The sequence below is a fragment of the Epinephelus fuscoguttatus genome, linkage group LG1, assembly GCF_011397635.1.
Source record: "Epinephelus fuscoguttatus linkage group LG1, E.fuscoguttatus.final_Chr_v1".
NCBI lineage: Eukaryota > Metazoa > Chordata > Actinopteri > Perciformes > Serranidae > Epinephelus > Epinephelus fuscoguttatus.
In genome coordinates this window covers 28338721-28357838 of record NC_064752.1, presented here as the reverse complement: position 1 = coordinate 28357838, position 19118 = coordinate 28338721, and the positions used below count along the sequence as shown (strand labels likewise).

Below are 19118 nucleotides of genomic sequence, written 5' to 3'. Positions count from 1 at the left end.
GCTCCCAGCTAAGAAATAGTCCAGCATACAACACCCGTAAAACAAAGAACTTGGGGTTTTACAAAAGCAGGGGGGCTGAAAATGAGGCCAATGCAGAAGTGTCAAAAACTGCATTTCCTCAAATGGTCACTTGAGGCTGGCTCCAGAAGTGAGTCAGTGCCACAAGTTCTCATTCCAAGTCGTTGCATATCGCTACTTTGTCAGTGGCCTTTCTTGTCCATATATTACGTGCTAGGTATCCCTCTGCATTTGCTGCTGATGTTCTAGGACACAGCTACCAACATTGGAACATCAACAAAAGCACATGGTTATGTTAAGGAAAAAACATCATGGTTTGGGTCTACACTGACACGGGACGTGAACACCAGCCTCCTGTGGAAAGTCCAGGGTTTATTGGACGAATCCACCAACATACCATACAGCCACGACAGGTGCTGTCCGGCCAAATTATGAACTGACGCCATCTGTCCGTGTATTATACTGCCACTACAGGTGCTGTCCATCATATTCATATCATTACACTGCAAAAGGTTATTTCCAGCTGCGTTACATACTGACACTGCTCGGCTGTGTTACATACTGATGCTGCCCGGCTGCATATTATTCCACCGCCAAAGGTGGCTTTTGGTGTCAGATGTCTGCCGAATGATCAGCTTCACAGCAGAAATAAAAACATGTTTACACCTGGTACAAAAAACAATTTTGGTCCCTTTTGCTAATTTCCTTGTTCATGATGAACAAGTGGGTACCTTGTGTTCACAAGTCACTACCACAGTTGGTTGGGTAACGTGACCATGGTGTAACCCCAGTTTAACAGAGTATAGGTGTAGCTATAGCTCTCAGTATTTCAGTCTGTTTTCAGTTCATTAAAGTTAATTGTCACAGTTTGGTCTCCTAAAAAGGTTGGTGGTAAAGGTTTGGTTGTACTAAGGCCCTCCAAGGAGCAGGGTGTTTCATTTTTCCAGTACATTTTGTTTTAATGGCTTTAAGTATGTTTTTGCAAGCAAAAGTTAGCATTACATCATTACAATTATCCATAGCGGTAAATGAACCATGCTTAGCAATTCAGTACCTAGTATCAGGGTTAGCTTTACCATATCATCCCCATATGGTCACCTCTGGCTCCAAAAATCCAAAATGGCAACAGCCAAAATGCCAAACTCCAGGCTCCAAAAGGGGAGCCAACAAACTAATGGGTGACGTCACAGTATGTATTATGTATGTATTGTATGTATTAAACTATCGAGGTGTAGCTTCTTCATTGATGAGCATTTTGTGCTGATGGTGGGTGGATTTTCTTATCTTTGGACAGAGCCAGGATAGCTGTTCCCATATTTAACAGACATACTGTATTCAGTATGCCTTGCCAACAATGAAAAAAGCTAAAATAAACACATATATATATATTTCTGACCCTTAATTACAGATTCTGAAATTAGTGTTGGCAGAATTGGTAGGCATTTTTCCCTCTAGATTGATTTTTAGTTGCCTAGAGGATGTAATAATATTCAGTATTAATAAAAAATCATCTTGTGACAACTACATATATATTGTTGGACATCTTGGGGTGGCAGTGACCCTAATAAAATCACAACCTATTTGTGTACTAACACACTATAATAGCAAACTAAGCTATAAGTGCTGGAACTTTCTCCCATCTGTGCCCAGCTGAGTCGTACAGCCATATGGATACACTCCATGCAAGGGGAGTTTCTTTATGGATCTTCATCATCGGACTCTGTGTGCTAAATTTAACATCCGCCTGTTTAACAGCCTATACATCCCACGGGTGGACCATGACAGTTGGTATGTGTGGTTGTGTATGTTTGCAAGAAGAGAAACAGGAGGGTGTTCCTGGAGCTTTGAATGTACATCTGTCAGAGTCAGAGAAGAGCAGTCAGGCAGGCAGTAAAGGTTTTCAGTGCACACACACCTAGTCTTCACTGCAGACGTCCTGTGTCTGCCATGACTCACAATTTGCCGCTTATGTAAGTGCTCGGAGAAGAGAGGGGAACACTGACACACCTGTGCCCGGTCAGCCTGTCCCTGGCAGAGTTCACTTTACATTCACTTTGCACTATAGCAGCACATACAGTCTCATACTTTGAAACCGCACCTTCACATTTAATCATGACTCACTCTGCAAGAATCAATCTGCCACGTTCCTCATTTATGTTTGTTCACTTGAGCCAATTTTTTTTTATTAGTGTTATCCGATGGGAATAGCCTGCCCTTGCTCATTTGTGCAAACATATCTTTGGATATGTGTGTAGGGTGTGTGTGTGTGTGTGTGTGTGTGTGTGTGTGTGTGTGTGTGTGTGTGTTTGTGAGGGGGTGGGTGCAGGCATGAAATAAATAAAGGATGTGGATAATTTGGAGTGCTGCTGTGTTAGTTTAGAACAAGAAAAGATCCTTTGGCTGCAGGAGCCAAATCTGCCACCTCCTCACCGGCTAAAAAACCTCGCTCAAACCTCAAAACTACCCCCGCAGCCTACAGTATACCAGCCACGTGACCCCACCCCCTGCCACACAAACACTTTAAGTGGAAAAAAAAACCCATCTCTTCCCCCACATACTAGGCTATGCTACAGTAATCTAGGGCACATTCACCAGCAATGCAGATCTTTATCTACAGTTATAGTTGCCTGGGCAAGTTTTCTCAGCTCAGGTGATCAACAGGTCTGCAGCAATGAACACACACATCATGATGTTAATCAGCCAGAGGGGCTTAAAATGGAAAATGGGTGGTTGAGACATATTAATGTGTGAAAGACAAGTGAATGTTCCAACTCATGTGGAGATGTAATAACTGACAGGACCTTTATGCAAAATAGGGCAACTGGGTGTACTGAAACTACTAGGGCATTCAGACCACCGTGTGTGTGTGTGTGTGTGTGTGTGTGTGTGTGTGTGCAGCAGGTAAACGTCACAGCTTGCCGAGAAAGCCACCGCGAGCGCGCGCCACACTTCCTCAATCGACGGAATCACAGAGCGAAAAAACGAGAGGAAGAGAAAAGACCAACTTTCGTCGTGCTGCGGAGATAAAGAGCCAGCGCCAAGTTTGCAGGACGAGGTGAGACTGCTCTTATTGTTATTTTTAATCGAGGGTTTGTCACAAGAGTTAGGGTTTTTTGGGGAGTTTGCAAAGAGTTGCTCAAATACCACAAACATACCCCCTCTTCTTCTTCTTCGTCTCTCATATATGGGGAAACGAACTGTAGCGTTCAACCGTAATCGTTGGTGCTAACGTTAGCTTATTCTTTACACTTTGTCAGACTTAAAACGTACGTTGACTTACTGCAGCACAGTTAACACAAAGTCTACGCGTTTTCTAAGTCAATGACAAACGTTGTCACCGCCTAACAAGCAATTCTGACTGACATAATCACCCCCGACCAACTTTTTCGCATAGTGTCGCCTCGTTTAATTAAACCGAAGCGGTACGACGGAATCTGTCAGATGTCGGATTATCTGGCGCTACGGGGTCCCCGATGGAAAAAAAGGCTGATTGGTTGGTCAAACATTGGCAGGTGAAGTGTTATCAAAGTGGCCGCCACTGTATGCTTTGACAGCTCTCAAAATTTGTGACCCTATGTTGATACAATGGGGTCACTTATTAACGCAGTGTTAGCCATGATGGCTGTATGGAATTCCAGTTCAGGTCACAGAATCCCACGGGTCACAGGATACGTTGCAACACCGGGCGTGAGGAGGAATGCGGGCAGGTTTAGACAGCAAAGACAGGGGAGCTCCTTTTTTCTGTCTTTCTTTATAAGTAATCAGTTGCATGTATGCGTCATAAAGATAATCTGATCGTGAGGTGTGAGGTGACATCTCTGCAACTGACAAGCGACCACATCCTTAAGAGACAAATGTTGCAGAGAGAAAATGAGATGCACTGACTGATTCTAATCAAATGGCTGCAAGGTCACAGCTGTAGTTTAAATCACTGTCACAACTTCACGGACTTTGTGACTGCAGGGTTTCAGTATTTGAACTTGATGTATAGGATTTAAAACTGGTTGCAGTATGTTCATGGCATAGTTACACTTTCACCACGTGTGTTAATGTGTGTGTGTTTGACTCAGATAAGTAGGCTGCATGTGAGGAATGCTTTCATCACCAGCTGTGAGAGTGTAGCTTAATACAGACAAGACTGCAAAATTAATGCTTACATTTTGAGGTGGTGATAACATCCATATCTCATTTTTCTGTATTTTACTTCTCTCTTTTTTCTTGTCACAGTGGAGCAATTTCACCTTCACTTATTAAATCAAATCATTATAAGATAAGTTGACAGTAGTGTTAGTATACAATTCAGTCCAACACTCAGGAATTACAGACATCTAGACAAGCTACTGATGCCACTACTACAGCTGTATTATATACTATGCACCCAGTACCTGCGTTATAGCTGCTTATCTTACTTTTTAAAATGTGATGTTCAAATACAAGCACACATGCAAAAAACAGAGTTCTGTTTAGTGTGATGACAAGGAAGCCCAGATTCTGGCTGCAATAATATAATAACATAGTCTAGCCTTCATAGTGCGACTTGTTACTGCTGCCAGCAAACAGGCTTTTGTTTAAGTCATTAATGCTGCTATCAGGAAGTCAGTTGTGTGAAAATGAACATTAGGAAGTTAGGTGGAAGTTTGCAAGTTACATTACACTGGTGCATGGGACATAACTACTGAATTTACCAGATGGAACAAATCGAAACTGCACATGAACAGTTTGAGAGATAATCAATCACTACAGCCCTCAGTAACACAGTGTGCTTGCTATTGACTAACGCCAAAAACCCTGACATACAACTCACAGCAGCAGTGGGTGAGTGACTGAATATGGCCGTTCATCACCCTCCTCTCTTAGTGCATACTTTTTTTCTTTTTTACTTGCCTGTGTGTGTGTGTGTGTGTTTTTTTTTCCGTGTCTTACTTCTCTGGTCTCAGTGTGGGCGGTTATGGGTTCAGGATTGTGAATACCATCTAGGCCTACTGTGGTGCGCTGCATGTTTGTATTTGGATTAGCAACATGTTGAGGCTCGCTTGGGCTTTGTAGTACAGGAAAACACCTCCACTGCAGCTGCAACCTTTCAGAAACCATACAGTCAAGAAAACAGTGACAGAGAATCAAGCAAGTAGCACAGACTCAGCTAATTCTGGCACTTTGACATTTTTGGTTGTGTTTTACATGTACACATAGAGGTGTGGACAGAACATGTGAGACAGCATGGGTGTGACTGAAGTGCCTGGTGGCCAACATGTGAGACTGGCACCGTGTCACCCTTTTTGCATCGCACATACAGAAACTGGAGCATGGGGTTTTACAAAAAAGTAGTGGTTCAGTCTGTAGCACATGTAAACTTATGCAATCAGTAAAAACCAACAGCAACCAGCCTAGTATGTAGGGTGACATTGATCTCTCATCAGTGTGTCAGCATAAATTTCACTTCTATTGCATGTGGATGGGACTAGGTTTCATCATCTTTAATTAATTGATTTAATTATTTCAACTAATTAATCATTTTGTCTCTCCATCTCAGATCTCTGTCAAATAGCAGAATTCATTTGCCTTTTCCAACAAAAAAGTCGGATATAAAAACTGTCATAGAGGAAACATCAGAAATACAAAATATGAGGCATATGACCATTATGTTGTTGTTGTTTTTTTTCTACCTTTAGCGACCAGCTTTAGCATCAGATAGAAACACCTTTAATAGTCAGTCCTCCACACACAAACAGGTGTTGTTGATGGAGGTGTAAAAATGTCTTGTGTCCCTCCTCCATGCGGGTGTGACTGACTAGAAAAGTGAGATGAAAAGTTTATAAATATAGAATGTTACATTGGTTTATTCTGTACACAGGACAGCTATTGCATTGCATATCTGCCCGCATGTCTGATATTATTTCATCTTTCGTATTTTCCTCTATAAAAGGATTTTTTTGGGGAGTTTTTCTTATCCAAATCAAGGGTCTAAGTTGAGAGGGTGTCGAATGCTGTATAGATGTTGTAAAGCCTCTAAAGGGAAATTTGTGATGTGCAGTATTGGGCTACGTAAATAAAATTGACTTGACTTCAGTAGAAGTCGCTCTGCCCGTGCTGACACAGCCATCTACTGTTTTTGCGTGTAGGTGCATGTGTCTGACAGGATGTGAGAAATATGTTTTATATATATTTCTCAGATGTCAGTTAAAGGAGCACCATCTTATCTTCTCTCTGTGATATTGTTTGGTCTTACCATGTACTGATAACCCTTATCTTAATGTTTAACTTTGAGTAAGCAGTATTGCTGCAGAATATGCAACAGTGTGTTAATGAGATAATAAATGGATTTAATGGTGAACTGTAGCTGTGTGTATAACTAACATGTTATTTTAGATAAATGTCACCAGGGTAACACTGTATTTATCCATCCTTGAAAGCAGGTGACCTTGGTACTCGTCACCATGGCTCCTTTCTTGAGGATCGCCTTTAACTCGTATGACTTGGGCGTCCTGCCTCCTCTGGCCGACCCTCCTTTCTGTGCAATCAAGATGAAGGAGGCGTTGACAACTGGTGAGAAACTCTTTGATGGCCTACACCACCCTGGCTTTTAGAGAAGTTGTTGTTTCTGTGAAAAGGATGTCCCTCCCCTCTCATTTCCTGCTCTTGAAAACATCAAATGATATTTTTTTTCTTGTTTGTTTTTTTCTCTATGTCCATCTTTCTCTTCCTAGAACGAGGGAAGACCCTGGTTCAGCGGAAACCCACCATGTATCCGGCTTGGAAGGCCACTTTTGATGCGCATATCTATGAGGGTCGTGTGCTGGAGGTACTGCTGATGAAGACAGCAGAGGAGCCACTGGCTGAGGTCACTGTTGGAGTGTCTGTCCTTGCTGAGCGCTGCAAGAAAGCCAACGGGCGTGCTGAGTTCTGGGTAGGACATTACAGACTGTCCTCTGTCCCTGCAAAGCAATATCTCAGGCTGTGAAAGTGTAACTGACTTTGTGTCAAACTGTGTGTGCAGGTGGATCTCCATCCTTCGGGGAAAGTGATGATGGCAGTACAGTATTTCCTGGAGGGAGGAGATACAGGTAAAGGAAATAAAACTGAAACATTCTGTACTTTCCTTTGTTCTCCTCTTGTTGACATTTTTCCTGTAATCTTTATAATTTCCTGTAGCTCTGTGATTGTTTGTTTTCTCTGGTTCTCTAATAGTGGTCCATCTTTGGGTTACCCCTAGTCTTGGGGCAAGGCAATATGGAGAAAAACAAATATCTCAATATTTCTGAGATATCGATATTGCAACTGTATTTTAGGATTGACTGCTGGTGCCCTCACAAATAGTTATCAGCAATGTGGATATAATTGTTCTGTGGGTGATGGCAAAACAGCTCAAAGTACTAAGTGATTAGTACAGAAAATTAATGCAGCCTTGAAAACAAGGAAAAATAGCACTCACCGTATTAAGGTATCCAAACTCTAAGATGATATCTAAACTCATATCGCAGTATGGATTTAATATTGATATATTTCCCAGCCCTTAACCCCAGACCCTTAAAGGAGGAAGCTGGCCCATTGTGGACTTGATCCCATCCATGATTACTTCCAGACCCTAAAGATGGTGGTCTGTCATCAGCTTCTGATTCAAGTGTTGCTAAATTCTGATCAGCACATAGGCATATGGGACATAACATTTTTTTCTAGCTTTGTCCCATCTACTTCTGGGTGAATAGTATGAAAATGGGGAAGAATCTCGTCTACATCTGCTGCTAACTTTACCCAAACACCATGTTGATAAACCTTTATAAACAGCTCCACAGCCAGCTTGCTTGATTTTCAGGCTGTAGTCATCATAGCTTTGATTTTAAACCTCCACCCTTATATACACCCAGACTGTTCAGCCACTTATACGTAGTTTTCCTTGCTAATTTAATCTTATCACTCACAGACATTCATGTGAGCAGTTCCTTTGGGTCTCCATTGGATTATCATGAAAACAATCGATTTGTAACATATACAAAATGACCTTTGTTTGTCCTACACAGTGTTATTGGGTGACTGATCTGTGTATCTCTGTGTATCTTGAAGAGAATAAGCAGGCTGCTAAGGAGGAGGAGGCTCCTACCCTGAACCGTAGACGAGGGGCCATCAAACAGGCCAAGATCCACTTCATAAAGAACCATGAATTCATCGCCACGTTCTTCAGACAGCCCACTTTCTGCTCCGTGTGCAGAGAATTTGTCTGGTCAGTCTACTCTTCAGGCCTATAAACAAACCTTCAAGGTAGCTAAAGGGGAACTCATAAACCACAGATCAGATAAACTAAAGCGGCAACAGGACGACACAGTGAGATTAAGAACATAGTGTTTGGGAACTTTATGATATTTGGCAGCATTTTAACACTGTCTGAGTCGGCTGATTTACCTCTGAGTGAGATGAAGAGGTTCTCTACAATGTTATTGATACAATCAATAAGGCCAAGTTCCCTTTTGAGTTGAAACGTCTGTCTGTGGAAATGTAAATGTTTGTCATCTTGTGATGGCTACAGATGTGCTTTGAAGCCCATTTTCGTCTCTCAGGAGAGGAAGTTTGCACAAAAAGGAAACTGATACACAAATCGGCATGGGCATACTGCAGCTGTACATTATCACTAACTAAGTGATTAATCAGCAAACTATTCACATTCACATGATCAAAGAATGATACAGGCTGATCCATTTGTGTCACTTGCCTTCCACAGGGGACTCAACAAGCAAGGCTATAAATGCAGACGTAAGTGTACAGTAATGTAAAAACTCTTGTGCTTTGTGCAGTACTTCAAACAGCAACCCAAAACGTGCATGGTGTATATATTAAGATATTTACTTCACTGTTTTGTTTGCATGGCCAGTGTAAATTACATCCTAAGATCAAATTACACAAATGTATTTTATCTTGGTTTTGTTTTTTTTTTTTAATCAGAATGCAATGCAGCCATCCACAAGAAATGCATAGACAAAATCATCGGCAGATGTACTGGTACTGCTGCCAACAGTCGGGATACTGTGGTACGTATCACATATTTGAGTACACGATGTACTGTGAGCTGTCTCCATATGTCCCACAATTTCAGTCTAGTGTGGGCTTTTCTCATTCTTGTTTTTGCTGTTGTAGTAAAATATCCCTGTTTAACTGTTTGAACAATGATGGCAATATCATTGCACTGACAGGTGTTGCTGGGTCTAAGTTTAAAACAAAGGCAGACACCAGTCAGTGTCCACTGCCAATAATGATCAATAATCATCAGTATGGGGAGATAAAGACAATCAAAGACCAGCTGACCTAGATAATGGTTGCATGGAAATAATCAAGCACACACATGGGGTGTGGTCTCAAAGAAGCACTTCAAATCAGTGTCGATGTAGACAGGGAACTTTAATCCAGCAGTGTGGTCACTTGTGACAGAGTAAGCTCAGACAACAGCAGACGACAAAGCAAAAGGAAAGATAGAAATGAGGCAGGTGCGCAGGCCTGTGAAGTGTCGCAAGCCACTGGTTAGAATTCCTTTGTTGCCGATCATTCGAGGAGATGATGAATCCCGTTTGTCCCCACAGTTCCAGAAGGAGCGCTTTAAAATCGACATGCCGCATCGTTTCAAGACCAACAACTACATGAGTCCCACCTTCTGTGACCACTGTGGAAGTTTGCTGTGGGGTCTCGTCAAACAAGGCCTCAAGTGTGAAGGTACAGTGCAGATATGATTGACTAATGGTCGGAATGTAAGTGTGCGTTTGTCTTTAACAGCCTTTTTTGTCCTGTTCTTAGATTGTGCCATGAATGTCCATCACAAGTGTCAGGATAAAGTAGCCAACCTTTGTGGTATCAACCAGAAACTACTAGCTGAAGCGCTCACACAAGTCAGCCAGGTGAGTTCATGGAGACTGATGCAAGTTATTCAATGTGTGGTCCAATCAAGTGTCAAGTCAGAGTAAAGGCTAAAGAATTTGAAGGACAAGCCTGACTTAAGTGACACACCACCTAATTAAATCACACCAGGGCTCTCTGAGACACTGAATATCTGATTACATTATCTCTTAGCTATTGGTATACTGAGATGGGCTTAAAGAACAGTCTGAAACTTGATGATGAGATCATAACCACAATTGTATAAAAGCATTTAATGCATTTTAATTCCCTGCTCCAGGTAATCAGTTGTTTTGTGCTTTGCATATTTTTTGACAAACGCTTTTACTTACAAAAACAGCATTGTTTTCTATTCACGGGTTGTTAGTCTGGAGGCGAGTCTGAAGCAAGCTCTGTAACACTTTTTTTTTGGATGTTGTCCAAATCCAGGGGTGTTACTGAACTATCTTTTGGCAAAAACACAGCAAAAAAATCACAATAACTTTGTCTTCGTCTTTTTTTAAGGTTATTTTTTGGCTTCTTTTTTTTGGGGGGGCTTTATTAGATAGGAAAGTCTAGCTTTAAGTGGATAGAGAAAGAAAGCGGGTATGACATGCAGCAAAGGGCTGGAGTTGAACAGTGAGGACATGGCCTTTGTTCATGGGGCGCCCGCTCTACTAAGTGAGCTAGTGGGCACCCCTGTAACTTTGTCTTCTTAATGATGATAAATGAAACTACATGTCTGCATTGTATGATCTGTATGATACTTTTTTTTTGCTTTAATTTGTTATTATGATGTAAATGTTGATTGTACAGTGTAATGGCTATAGACTAATGGCACCACTGGTTCCCTATAAGCCTCGCTTTCACTATGCAACTCTGTCTGCCACACAATATGATCTGCCGGCAAAATGAATGCTCAATTTACAGCACAAAGGAAGTGCTTTGACCACTGCGCAGCCAAAATAAGAGGAGGATATTAAATGCAACCATTATTATTGAGTGTGTGAAATTCTAATGCAGTCACTCATATAAACGGGCCTAATGCAAATTAAGTGCACATCAGCAGTTCCATGTCATAAATGTCTGGAGTGTGACGTGTTTGAATCGTCACTGCTCTGCCTGTTTTATAAATTGTGATCGTTTGGTCACATATCTTACTGCGTCCAGGTGTTGTTTCACTCCCTCTTCCTCCATGTGTTTTTTCAGCTTCATTGTGAAGGGTTGCAGTGTTTATTACAACTTCAGCAATACTTGTTACCTCATGTTTGACACAGTCACAGCTCTGCTCCCTCTCTGGAAGAGCAGCTCCAGTTTCTTGGCCTGTCTGTGGCACGGCATCCGTCACTGTTAATAGGCAAACACTTGTGAGGTGTAACCAATCAAACAATGCTTGTGGGTGGGACATTGAGCGAGTCTACAGGGTGGTGACAGCAGAGCAGTTGGGAGAAGTGTTCCTAGAGGGATTTTTATCCTCTTTTGGTTAAAATGAATAGATTTCTGTTAGAAAGAGCTTTCTGGGAGAAAGCTTACAAGAAAAACGTCTCCCAGACAATGGCATCAGAGCCATTATCGTGCAATTTTTAAGACTATGTGCTGGTTTGACCAACTGAGAAAGTTGGTAGCACTGGTGGAAAAGTTAGTCTAGAGCCCTGCAGTAGCTATCCCCACTTATCAGCATCAGTGCAAGTTCTTTCCAGTTACTATCCCCAGTAGAGGAAATGGCGAACAGTGTAACAACTGAATTAACTGTGGAACATGTGGTAGTTACTGGATTCATCTTAATATTATCTCTGACAATCACATGACATGACATCACTCATTGTTCACTAACACATTATGATCCCTTGATAGTAAGTTGAGTATCACTGGTGACTATCAAAATAAAATGTAACCATCAATCTGAGCGTCCCATGAATGTGAAACATCCAATCCTCAGTGTATGTTGATGAATTGTTGAGGATGCGACATTTGACCTCAACAGGAACCTGAGTGTTCTGTCCTGGTGTGTTTAAGGACTGGCTTGTTGTGGAATCCTTAGCTATTTTCTTTTTACAGGCCCTTAAATGTATGTTTTCTGATGGACAGTCAGAGCACACCATCATTGTTTAGGAGAAGAATCAGATATAATGTGTTGATGTTGGATATACCACAGCTAGATGGGTAACCACTGCTTGGAAACTATTTGTCTGTTCTTAATTTTTCTTTCTCAATTCCATCAGAAGTCATCCACCCGTCGTTCTGATCCAAACCTGCCTAATCTGCCTGATATTGGAATCTACGATGAAGTGAGCAAGCTCGCTGGACTGGAAATAAATGGTCAGTGAGTGCTTTTTTTTATATGTGCATGTAATTAGATGCATTAATGTGACCAGTATATGATCAGTGGTGATAATACTACTGCAGAATAATATACAAAAGTGTTCAATATTTAAGATATATACATGAATAAGTAATTTTTATGTGCGGTAATTGTTTGTCCATTAGATACATCTCCCTATGGCAGACTGTGGGAGGGTTCCCACCCACGACCTCAGTCGCGTATTACCCATTTGACCCGCATCAACGTGGACAACTTCATCTTCCACAAAGTCTTGGGGAAAGGCAGCTTTGGGAAGGTACAAAGTCACTATGTCGGTGTGATGTTAACTGTGAGACTGCTGTTTTAAATACCCCGACCCAAGAGTGAGAGGATAACCATGAGTGAATCAGCAACACTCCAGTCAACATTTGTCTTTTACACTGCCTCATATAAAAATAATCTGTATATATACATAAAATGTAGGTGCTTGATCAAACTATGAACTGCAGATAAGGTGTTTTACATTTATTTATTCTTAATATTTCAAGCATCATGGTCTTATAAGTCTAAAAACAAGCTTCTCCTCTTTTCTTCTCTTTGCCTCACAGGTTCTCCTGGCAGAGCTGAAGGGTCGTGGAGAGTATTTTGCAGTGAAGGCTCTGAAGAAAGATGTCGTGCTAATGGATGACGATGTGGAGTGCACTATGGTTGAGAAGAGGGTCTTGGCTTTAGCCTGGGAAAACCCCTTCCTCACACACCTTTACTCCACCTTCCAGACCAAGGTAGTCCACTTCCATCTCATTGATTTTCAGTCTATTTAACATCACTGGCTGGGTTTGTTTCATCAGTACTTACAGTGAAACTTATCAACAGGAGCATCTGTTCTTTGTGATGGAGTATCTGAACGGAGGAGACCTTATGTTTCATATTCAGGAGAAAGGGCGCTTTGAACTCTACAGAGCCACGTGAGTCAAACCTGTCATACAGACATAATAACAGACTAAAGAACCCCACCTTCCACCTGCCCTCATTACTTGGTGCCTTTGAGTTCCTGTAGCTGCACATGTACTCACACATACAGAATCAGTGAGCTGATGGAAAGCAGATACTTGTAAAGAAGACACTATGTTTACACTCCCCATGTCATTCTTTATCTCTCTTCCATTATGGGTTCTTTTGGTTTACATGATATACTGAATCCTGCTGGACTGGAGATGGCATCCATTATTGTAGCTGCTGCTCACTGGCAGACTGGCCTTGTAAGGACTGAGAAGCTCTCAGTTCATCTGTGCTGTTTGTATTGGGAGGTATCAGTTACTACCACCCACCTCTGTACTCATCATGCTGTGGGAAACCCTCCAGAAAAAAAAACAATGGCACACTGGTAAAAGAGAGCATTGTGAAGTCTAAAGCTTGGTGTCACCTGTGCCACTGCCAGCTTAAGTTTTAAAAAGTCTCACATTAACAAGCATAGAGATGGAAGTGAAACATTTCTTTGCAGGTGCTGTTAGACCTGTGCACCTTCTTTTAAGAATGTTGCCCCAGTAAATAGTAAACATCGTATTTATTTCACCTTGTCGAAATAGGACAGTCATAGTTGGTAGAACAGGCTCACCACAAGTACCATTCATAGCTTTTCTGCAGTAAGTAAGTCTTTTATGGTGTTATGTTCACAAACTTGGGAGCAAAAATAAACAAGCTCAGTTTGTAAAATACCGTAAAGATTAGATAAAGCCAGCCTGGTTTCATTCTTGGCATCAGAGGAGAACAAAGATATGCACAGTAGACTTTGGCGCATGCAGTGTTGTGTAAGCTACTTTATGTCTTAAAGAATGTAATGACTATCAATGCATAACCACAATATTTCTTATACACTATTATACTCTGGTATTGTTTTTGAACATGCTGGACTGGGTTTAAAAAGCAGGTTGAACACTGACATTAAAATGTTGTCTGCCCTTACACTTCCTGTAGTTAAACTGGTGGCTGTGTCCTGGACCCATGGGATGACAGGAGTAATTCTCTACTTAGCAAACACAGACACCTGATCTCGTGTTGGCACCCACTAAAATCCTCCTCACTCAGTGACTGTATTCAGCCTGGGTGGATAATTTACCCTCAGTGAGTGAGAAAAGGAGAGTGAGCTGTTTCATTATCTCAATGCGTTCATTTTCTAAATCAAAACATGCTTTTGTGTTTGTTTACATATATTTGTAAAGTGATAAACAAGCTTGTGTGTTGCTGTACAAGTTGTCACAGTGGAATGAAAAGTATCTCCTAGATATGGTTATCCAATACTCCTGAGGCAGCATCTGAAGTGCAGAGAACTGCCCTGTTCTCCCAGTGGCAACTGCTAACCTGTTGACCCAGTGTTGTGGAGAGTCTTGTCCAAGCATCCTCACATAGCAGAGCCCAACTTACTTACACATACCTAGGCTCCATTTTACATTATGTTTTGTATTTGTAGTGTTGTTTGCAGAGCATGTACGCATATAGATGTGCAAATACACGTGCACTTTCTACTCTGTTGTGAGAGAGCTGCATTTGTAAAGGTTTTTAATAAGAGATGATCAATAGATAAAACCTGATGAGCCTATTCAGTCCTTGTCAGTTTATCATTTACTGCAAACAACCAGTTATTGGGTCAGAGTGGAAGCTACTCCCGTCTCCTCTCAGGACTCGATCGCTCCACCTGACACAGATGACAAGAGAAGCGGGTCGGGCTTTGGCTAATCTTTCGGCTCACCGGGGCTCTCAGGTTTCACATTATGAGAGCGTTATTCACCTGTCTGCTACTCCATACAAATGTCCTCCTCAATAATTCAGCTCTACACTGAAACGAGTCTGCAGTGACACCAGTGTGCAGCTGCCAAGTCACTAGTGAGATAGCCACAGCGCAGACCTGTAGCTTTCCACCAGAGATGAGTTGCTGATGTCTGTCTGTCTTTGCCTTGTTTGTTCTCCCAGGTTCTACTCCGCTGAGATCATTTGTGGGCTTCAGTTCTTACATACAAAAGGGATCATCTACAGGTCAGAGCAAAAATATAAGTTACACCTGGATGAGCAGTGCATACACTAAATGACCATACTGGTGGTAATTGTTCATGTTGTACCATATTCTGTACAACACAGCTGACCATATTGGACTATTTTCCTATCTTCTGCAAAATAAAGACACAGACACATTGCAAGTGCAATGTGAAAATGAACTTGATGACACTTGAAACTTGCTTGGTTAGGTAATCCCACGCATTTTGACACTTCGTTTTGTGAAAGTTTCATTACCATTGTGTGGTAATGCAGTTGCGAGCAGGGTCTGTTGAGGAAACTGTGAATTTGTTCATTTCTTGCAGTAAAAACCTGCCTCTAAAATCTCAGTAATAGTAGAACTGCTTGTGATTGTATAACCATGTAAAAGTAAAAATATCTTACACCACATTACACATGAACAGTGGACTAAACGTTGATGGTTTACCTATCTCATGCAAGTTTCAGATCTTCAGTTTTTCAAACCGTAGTGAAATGATCTGAACCCAGTGGCTGCCTGGAAATAAAAACTAAAATTGTCATCAATATGACAGCAGTAAGTAAGTGCAAAAAGACAATTAAGACACGCAGAACCACTTGCTTGGTTCTTATAAACACTTAATAAGCGGTGAATGATGAGATTTGTGTTGTAAGGCAGTGAGCATTCGAGATTTCACAGTCCATCTGGCAAAACTTCTTAGCCTGTCTTTTTTTCTCTCACATAATAAATCCTCTAACAGTCCATTTAAAACATGCAAACAATAAGTGGCATTCTGACTTAATTCTAATAAACACAAAATTGTGAGATCAAAATCTAGAATGGCACATTCATCTATCATCTTTGAAACTGTGCTCATTTCCAATCCCGCTGTGATGATTTTGTTTCCAGAGATCTTAAGTTAGATAACGTGATGCTGGATCATGAGGGACACATAAAGATCGCCGACTTCGGCATGTGCAAGGAGAATGTGTTTGGAGAGAATCGTGCTACAACGTTCTGCGGCACACCTGACTATATTGCTCCAGAGGTATAGTGTTGTTTATTCAGAGATGCTTTCTTGTTTGGGAATATTCAAATGTGCAGCTGATTTGCTTTTATTGTTCGGCATGCAAACACGTGTTTGTGTCCGTCCAGAATAATTCTCATTTATATATTGTGTCTGAACTCAGATCCTGCTGGGACAGAAATACTCATTCTCCGTTGACTGGTGGTCATTTGGGGTGTTGCTGTACGAAATGCTGGTCGGTCAGTCGCCTTTCCATGGAGACGATGAGGATGAGCTGTTTGAGTCCATCCGCATGGACACTCCCCATTATCCTCGCTGGATCAACAAGGAGTGCAAAGACCTGCTCGAGCGGGTCTGTACCATACCTGTTATACAAAATACATCTGTCATAGAGCTCCATTTCCGTTTTCTGAAAAGTCTGGTGTTCCCATGTTTGGTTATTTAATGGTTTAAATTTAAGGATCATATGCTCTTGTACAGGATGAGAGAGTTCTACAGCTCCTGGGTTGATGCAGTCAAATTCACTGAAATAATGCAAATGTATGTAACTGATAAGGAGCTGTTCTGAGATGTAATGGAGCACATTTCTTACTTAATGACTTTATTTCCCTGCAGTTATTCGAGAGAGACCCTACTCGCAGGCTAGGAATCGTGGGTAATATCCGTTTACACCCGTTCTTCAAGACCATCAACTGGCAGGCTTTGGAGAGGAGAGAGATTGAGCCCCCCTTCAAACCAAAAGTGGTAAGCCCAATGTAAAAGTCACAGAGGATTAAATTATGAAAAAAATATTGATTGTTTGCTGTGTGACGATTCCCTCTTTTTTTTTTTTTTACCATTCTGCTGAGATAGGTTTGTTGTCACTCGAGGTTGTCAAAAGTATTGATACCTCGATATTTTTTCCGGTACCATGTGTTTAATACCATGCAGTCTCTATTAATTATACATTTGGCAGGCTTGAATGTAGCGAAACTATAATAAAACCAGATCCCCAATCAGATTTTCAACCCAAGATGTAATTACTAGTAACATCATTAAAAATGTGTTAGTATTTGTTCAGTGACTTTTCTGCACCACCACTGTGTGCAGATAAGTAGTAAAAACAAAAAAATTATCCTATTTTATTTGCAGAAGTCTTTTTTGTTTCTCTGCCATGGTATTAAATAGGGGTATAACGATGCATTGATCTGGACATATATATGGATATATCTATATCTATCTCCAGTGTCATCAATGCAAAGTGAAAACCATCTATGCAAATTGTCATCTTGAAGAAATGCCTTTATTTTGAAATTCCCATAGCACATCTGTGTCACTGTTTTCAGCTGAGCACACCTCCTTCGTAAACAGTCAAACAGTGCTGGCAGCCTAGCACCAGGCAGATAATGGCAAGCAGCCAGGAAAAAGACAATGAGGATGTTTTCTGACGCTGTCTCATATTAATTACAGGCACCTGAATTGAACTGAACAGAAACTGTATCGTGGCAGACTTTGTGATATCAGCAAATATAGTATCGTTGTCCAAAGAATCGATATATTATGGTATTGTGATGGAACTTGTGATATTGTTTTGTTTTTTTTTTTTTCATACTAGTACTGTATCAAAGTTCAACATTTTGATATCTTGACGTCATTGTCAATTACAGAAAGCACCAAACGATTGCAGCAACTTTGATCGGGAGTTCCTCAGTGAGAAGCCTCGTCTCTCCTACAGCGATAAGAACTTCATAGACTCCATGGATCAGACGGCGTTCGCTGGCTTTTCCTTCATCAATCCTAAGATGGAGCACCTTTTAGAAAAGTGACTGTTGTGACGACAGTCAGACGAGGGTTACATCTCTACTGCTGACGGACAGTTCCCTTATTCTGTCACATCGTTAAACTTGCACATGAGTGAGCTGTTCCACAATCAGTATTTGTGTGACCTTATTTTAAGCACAAACTATTCTTCTTGGGTACGTGTAGAAACGATAAGAGTAGAAACATGCCCTTGTACTGTACATATTGACGTTATTGTGTTTGCGTGCATGCTTATTATTTGTCTAGGTTGTGAAGGCCTGTATGAGTAATAATATTAGAGCGGGAGGTTGAAAATCCTTACATTCCACTCGACGTCGCCGCGATCATCCGCAGCCATTTTGTCCCTTTTTGTAACATTTAATTTAACCCAACTGGGGATGAAAAAGTATGAAGAGGGAAGGAAACCTATAGGAATAATCTGTTTACTTCAAATGTAGTGTTTGTGTGAGTGAGTCGACTGCATGTAAACAAACCTCAGACCAACAAAAACCCTCGTTCATCTTTAAATATAGATTAATAATGAATGTTATCTGTCGTTGAAACATCTGAAATCTTGCCTTTGACTGGATGAATCATGATGACAAAGAACTTGCAGTGATTGACTCCTGTGCCATGTAAAGAACAAATGTAAACAGTGACAGCTGCTCTCAGCTGAATTGAAATGTCCTGTCTGTGGATGGGTGGATGCAAAGGGTGAAGTAAAGGTACAAGGCTTCAAAGAGTGTGTGGGAAGATACTGAAATGCTGTATATAGAAAATGTATATGTATATTGTTGTAACATGTATATTGGTTCGCTAAAGATGTACTTTTTTTTACTGTCTCCATCTTTTACATCTGATTAAAAAAACCATGAACTCCCAAGTCTGATGTCCTGTTAAAAAAACCATCTGCAATTTAGATTGTTCTCATTTTATAAAAAAGGAATTTAAGGAGGTTAAGTCAGGTCAGGGCTTATCTGTGGTGCAAGATGACTAGTCACTGATGAAGGGTTTTTTATACTGTTGTATTTAAGTATTTTCATATGAGTATTCATTTTGGGATAATTTGTACTGATTTATTTTTGTGTTTTAAAGTGATTCGTTGTGTATTTTTATATGCTTTTGTCTGTATT

General features: G+C 41.0%; 1 protein-coding gene across 3 annotated transcripts; it reads left to right on the top strand.

Annotated features, from left to right (window-relative positions):
• The first annotated feature begins 2918 nt into the window (after positions 1–2918).
• On the top strand, positions 2919–18868 carry prkcda (protein kinase C, delta a). Of its 3 annotated transcripts, none has more exons than XM_049581556.1 (18): positions 2919–3073; positions 6432–6561; positions 6723–6922; positions 7013–7079; positions 8077–8233; positions 8729–8760; positions 8950–9035; positions 9582–9711; positions 9793–9893; positions 12096–12189; positions 12358–12488; positions 12781–12954; positions 13046–13137; positions 15140–15202; positions 16089–16227; positions 16370–16558; positions 16822–16950; positions 17853–18868. In XM_049581556.1, exons 2-18 carry the CDS (start codon positions 6453–6455, stop codon positions 18009–18011), a joined length of 2052 nt encoding a protein of 683 aa, XP_049437513.1. In that variant the 5' UTR covers positions 2919–3073; positions 6432–6452; the 3' UTR covers positions 18012–18868. The 3 variants fall into 3 exon arrangements, with proteins under 3 accessions (XP_049437513.1, XP_049437496.1, XP_049437504.1); XM_049581539.1 differs by having other exon boundaries at positions 12093–12189; XM_049581547.1 differs by having other exon boundaries at positions 2932–3073; positions 6429–6561; positions 12093–12189.
• The last annotated feature ends 250 nt before the right edge of the window (positions 18869–19118 follow it).

Coding starts and splice junctions, on each gene's coding strand:
- prkcda (XM_049581539.1), top strand. CDS start 6,453: ATGGCTCCTTTCTTGAGGATCGCCTTTAACTCGTATGACTTGGGCGTC. Junction 6,923..7,012: donor ACGGGCGTGCTGAGTTCTGG/GTAGGACATTAC, acceptor CTGTGTGTGCAG/GTGGATCTCCATCCTTCGGG. Junction 12,955..13,045: donor ACTCCACCTTCCAGACCAAG/GTAGTCCACTTC, acceptor ACTTATCAACAG/GAGCATCTGTTCTTTGTGAT.